General features: G+C 40.9%; 1 protein-coding gene across 1 annotated transcript in view; it reads left to right on the top strand.

Annotated features, from left to right (window-relative positions):
- Positions 1–598: 598 nt before the first annotated feature.
- The window catches only part of LOC311228404 (uncharacterized protein), a gene marked incomplete at both ends in the record, with an annotated part of 70,071 nt that continues 64,622 nt past the window's right edge, over positions 599–6,047 (top strand). Inside the window, 3 exons of the mRNA XM_084314312.1 lie at positions 599–752; positions 3,442–3,492; positions 3,544–3,629. Coding sequence (XP_084170438.1) covers positions 599–752; positions 3,442–3,492; positions 3,544–3,629 — 291 coding nt within the window. The remainder of the gene's footprint in view (positions 753–3,441; positions 3,493–3,543; positions 3,630–6,047) is intronic.

Below are 6,047 nucleotides of genomic sequence, written 5' to 3'. Positions count from 1 at the left end.
GTGAAAAAGTATGGTAGTGAACGGTTAACCTTCTGTAGTGTTGGTGAAAGGGTTAAACTCCCTGTAGTGTGGCAGTGAAAGGTTAACCTTCTGTAGTGGGGTAGTGAAAGGTTAACCTTCTGTAGTGTGGTAGTGAAAGGGTTAAACTCCCTGTAGTATGGTAGTGAAAGGTTAACCTTCTGTAGTGTGGTAGTGAAAGGTTAACCTTCTGTAGTGTGGTAGTGAAAGGGTTAACATGCTGTAGTATGGTAGTGAAAGGGTTACCCTTCTGTAGTGTGGTAGTGAAAGGTTAACCTTCTGTAGTGTGGTAGTGAAAGGTTAACCTTCTGTAGTGTGGTAGTGAAAGGTTAACCTTCTGCAGTGTGGTAGTGAAAGGTTAACCTTCTGTAGTGTGGTAGTGAAAGGTTAACCTTCTGTAGTGTGGTAGTGAAAGGTGAACTTTCTGTAGTGTGGTAGTGAAAGGTGAACCTTCTGTAGTGTGGTAGTGAAAGGTTAACCTTCTGTAGTGTGGTAGTGAAAGGTTAACCTTCTGCAGTGTGGCAGTGAAAGGGTTAACGTCTTCCTCCGTCTCCCCTCCAGGTCTCTCACGACTACAGTCATGAACCTCCAGTCCGCCGTCAACAAGGAGATCTTCCTCCCTCGTGACGAGCGCCTGTTGGTCGCCGTGGAGGTGAGGAGGAGGAAGAAGAAGAGGCTGGCCTTCCTCCCTGCCGGAGGGAGGGGCGACTACTCCACGTTCATGTGCATCTCGGGTAAAAGACGTTCTGCCCGTTAAACGTTAGATGTTCAGATGGGCCCCCGGGGCGATTCATCGAGTTTCAATTACCGTCTTGGCTTCACGCCATCTCGAAAACAAGAGAATCGAGATAGAAATGAGAAAAAAAATTGTGCCGCGCTGCTCTCATTTTGAATGAATGAATGAATTATTTTATTTCGAATGTTTACAAATACAAATAAATAAACAAACAAATAATTTTTCGAAATTTTTTACAAATAAACAAACGAAAAGGATAGGTTTGAAGCCGAAGGCTTATAGAGCAACCTACCCCTAATTCAAAAAACAAATTCAAAAAAGTAAAAGTTTTCAAAATATAACAAACAAAAAAATAAATCAACAATCAAAAATCAACAAAAACTGATCCAGAAAAGAACAAAAAAAGTTAAAGTTTGCAAGATAAAACAAACAAACTAAAAAAATCAACAATCAACAATCAACAAAAACCGTTCCTGAAAAGAACATAAGCCAACATAGGAAAATCAAAAATTCATCTGCAATACCAGAGTTTCATGGTAGAGAAAAACAGATTGTAGGTTAAATTTTACTATAAGATTCTAGAACCCTGTTTTTAAACATCTTTTTAAACTTAAAAATACTCCTGCTGTTTTTTATTTCACCCGGTATATTGTTCCAGAGTTTCACTCCTTTAACTGACACAGACATACTTTTAAGTGTGATTCGAGCTCTCATTTAGTCTTGTGTTGTAAATGCAGCGTACCCTTCCTTCACCCAAACGGTAGATTCAGGTAGCGTCGAGAGGGTCTCCGGTTCATTTGAAATGTCTTTGGACAGGAAGGCATCCTTATTTGGTTGAGAAGAAATGTAAAACAAATGCAGTCACATCACATTATGTTATCAAAATCAACCACGTGTTTAATAATCGTGATTTGAATATAAATCAAAACAAGCTGTGATTAGATTCAGATTCAGATTCAGAGTTTTATTTGCCACATGGAAGCAATACAATTTTCATACAGTTTTCATACAAAATCATAAATACAATTGTACCATTGTTTGGAAGAAGAATAAATCTTATAGTTACCTGCCCCTTATTCCTAAACTAAACAAGTAGCCTATTACTTGGTCGGCGTACAACCTAATTTACACAAAATAATAATTCATTCCATATACAAAGAAAAAAACAATTCAAAAATAAATAAATAAATAATATAATAATAATAATAATAATAATAATAATAATAATAATAATAATAATAATAATAATAATAATAATAATAATAATAATAATAATAATAATAATAATAATAATAATAATAATAATAATAATAATAATAATAATAATAATAATAAAGAAGAAAACAAGCGTGATTAGGATCATTTTGGTCCTACTACGTTCAGACATTGAACTACATAATGAGCGTTCAGGCCTGTGGCTCTTTGTGGGCTTCAGCCCAGGGCTTGGTGCTATTGTGTTGAACAGAAGCATTGTTAGGTACTGTATCAGGTCCCTTGTTTGGGTGAACACAGGGGTGGCTTTGTGGATTTGGGCATCACCACAGGAGGAAAAGTGCTGGATATTTTACGAGATCGCCGGCTGTGACCGCCAGCGGATGTGGATCTCGCTGCGGAGTGGAAACCGTGTAGTAGCTCTAAACGGTGAAGTGCTACCCTTTGTCGTGGCGTTGTTTTTGATGAAGTCATGAGTTCGGGTTGACCCCCCCACCCCAGCCTCTGTGCCCCCCCCCCCCCCCCCCCCCAGGGGATGTCCTCAGCTGGCACTGTCCTGTCCGATGCTCCCCTCAAGTCAACCCCATTATCCCTTTGTTTCACACAAAGCTGCCAGTTTATGTGTTATATATATGGCAAATTGAGTAACTTCTTTTCACGCTTGTAAATACTCTACTTGTTAAAGGTGCTGTGTAAGTGCTTTTTGTTGTTTTAAATAGCTCTACATTCTGACAGCCATCACTGATATAGTGTCTGGTCAGTAACATGGGTCTCCCAGTCCCTTTTATACTATATTTCAGTAAACAGAAAATAAATGTTCTAGTATCCCTTCTTGCTTTATCCAATCAGGAGAGATAATCCTATATATATAAGCCATCTTTTCTTACTGCTCTGGCAGATTATTATCTGGCACATATTTGCTTAAAACTAGTTTTTACTTTATTTTTGTCAGACCATTGTATGGAGTACTCTCTCCTGATTGGATGAAGTGGGAACGGGGTAATTTTGTGTTTACTGCAGAGCGGAGGGACTGGGAGACTCATATTACTGACCAATCACTCTATATCAGTGACGGCTGTCAGAATGTAGAGCTATTATTTTAACATGTAGACCACTCATTTTAACAAAGAACATGATAGGAAATGCACTTACTACACCGTCTTCTTCAGAATCAAACAAGAAGACCCATTTCCTCTCTGTGCATTCAGTAGAAAGCTATCCGGCTGCAAGCTAGCCTAGCTTAGCACAAATGAATGGAAGCGGATAAGTACCACTAGCCTAGCTGTTGGAGAGTTTTAAGCTAGGCTAGCGGTCCTTATCCGCTTCCATTCACTTGTGCTAAGCTAGGCTAGCTTGCGGCTGAATAGTCTGACCTTGTAGTGCTTGTACCGTAATGTTGACGTGTTCCTTCTTAAAAGGGAGATCCTGTAGTTACTTGTACTTCTTCATACTCTAATAATGAACCTTCCACACAGTGACCAATAAGAGACCACAGCAGCTGATCCTCACCAAGGTCAAGCGCTTTGGTGGCTCCTCCTCCTCTTCCTCTTCCTCCTCCTCTTCCTCCTCCTCCTCCTCCTCCTCCTCCTCCTCCTCCTTCGTCAGGAGATCCCAGTGGACTGTGGAGCAGCTTCGACAGGTCGACGGTATCAACCCCAACAAGGTCAACAACGCACACACACACACACACACACCACACACACACACGCTCGCTCGCGCACGACAGACAGACAGACAGACAGACAGACAGACAGACAGACAGACAGACAGACAGACAGACAGACAGACAGACAGACAGACAGACAGACAGACAGACAGACAGACAGACAGACAGACAGACACACACACACACAGACACACACACACACACACACACACAGACACGCACACACGTAATAAAAGTTATCAAATACAAGCTAGCAAAGCAAAGCGACAGATCTTCAGTGTTTTTGACACATGATGGAAGCATGTTAGATCTCTCTGACAGAGACGCATGGATTATATATCTACTGTATATCTTTTATGTACAGAGACTCCAAACGTATGGTCGCAAGTCTACACTGAGTAGTCAGAGTGTACACACACACACACACGCACGCACGCACGCACTTCTCTCTTCCAGGTGCTGATTTGAAAAAGTGAATTCATGTCATTCAAAAAGACTCAACACTGTATCGTCTCTCAATGTTTTTCTTACTTTATTGCATTAAAAGCAGTGGTGGCTGGTGAACAATATTCTAGGTGGGGCGGTGCCACATTCACTCAGTTTCAGTAACTACAGTACCTAACCAGACCTGCAAACTGATGTGAACAAGGTGACATGTTTGTAAACCAAACCCCTGTCGGGGTGTGGGGGGGGCATGAAGAAAATATAGTAACATGTAAACGAAGCACTCAGAGAAGAAATCTATCCGGGTCTGACAGCACTACAATTACATTTTCACATCATAATATCATAACGCAGAGGCTGCCTGCAACTCACTTTTTTTTTCTGCCCGTAGAACATCGCCGTGAATGAATGCATGAATAAATGAATGCATGAATGCATGAATGAATGAATGAATGAATGAATGAATGAATGAATGAATGAATGAATGAATGAATGAATGAATGAAAACTTTATTTAACAGATTGCAGAATGGGTACAATACAGTACGGCTCAATACATACAATTGTTAAGGGGATGCAGACCAGAGAAAGACGTTTGTCTTGTTTACATCAGGGTCCCCCATTTTCAATTCATAGTGACATACACGACATACATGACATTTATGGCATAGGGACATACATGACATACAGGTATTTAGTACTGTTACATTTGTGACATATACGATATGCAAATATACAGTACTGTTACCCATAGATCCTGACAGAGTATATACATATGATGGGGAGGGGACTGTACATATTAGGAGGGGGTGGGTGGGTGGGAGAGAAATATACATTCGGCGGGGAGGGAATATATACATGCGGTGGGGAGGAGACTGTCTATTAGGAGGGGGTGGGGGGGTTTGGACATTTACGGTGGCCAGTTTCGAATTGCAGCCTCCCGTAGGTGCTCTTTAAGAGCGGTTTTGAATGTGGGCAGGTATTCACATTCCTTTATAGCTTACGCCGCGTGTCACGCTAACCCTTTCAGAAGATGTGTGGTCCGGACTTGAACTTTCTATAAATGTAACAACCATTTTGTTAGATCCAGCACTGAATGTATCTTGTGATTATTATTATCAATTTTCGACGACAACGACAACAACTATTAGCGTTAGTTATTTCCTGGTTGACGTGGTTCCGGACGTGATGTCACACGAATGCCAATAGACAATTTGTTTTATTAGTGTGAACGTATACATTTTATCCAGTGCACATTTGGATAGTATTGTAATATTGTGATATCCCTTGGATATATATATATATATATATAGCTGTTATATGCGTTGTGCACTGACTGGGGCGATGTTTCTAGCGCCCCAGAAGAGAGAGGGGATGAACAGGAAGCACAAACAATGATTTATATATTACACGTTATTGTGCATTTTAAACACAAACATGCTTAAAATGAGTAATTATTTATTTACATTTTCTTTAATTATATTTTTAGTGGTTAAAATCTACTATTATAGAAACATCCCAAACCACTTTCCACCAGGAGGGGGGCAGCTCCCTAGCGCCATCTAGTGACCAGCCGCCACTGATTAAAATTCTACAAGGCTTGGAGCCTCATGGGCTCTTCCTCAGGTCGGTTTGAGTGGAAGCAGGTTCAGGTGTTTCTCATTTATACAGAGTACATGGGTCCCACCCACAGGTGTGTGGTAATAATAATAATAATAATAATAATGCAGGACCTGTCGCAGAGGTCTTTAATTGGCATGCAATTATCCTCAATGTTAGCGGTTAGCACACACGGTTAGCACACACGCATGCATTGTTTTTGTAGGATTGCCGATGCGATACTCCTCTGCGCTTAACCCATCCCGTTGTCCGTGTATTTTGTGTCTATGCCTCATTTCGGGCTTATTTGACCCCTTCCTGATATCTGCCAGCAGCGCTGTCAGGAGTGCAGACTGCTCCGCGAGCCAACTGC

The sequence above is a fragment of the Notolepis coatsorum genome (genome assembly GCF_963971535.1).
Source record: "Notolepis coatsorum genome assembly, chromosome: 5".
NCBI lineage: Eukaryota > Metazoa > Chordata > Actinopteri > Aulopiformes > Paralepididae > Notolepis > Notolepis coatsorum.
The sequence above is the reverse complement of the archived record's forward strand: the minus strand, read 5'-3'. Positions and strand labels throughout refer to the sequence as shown.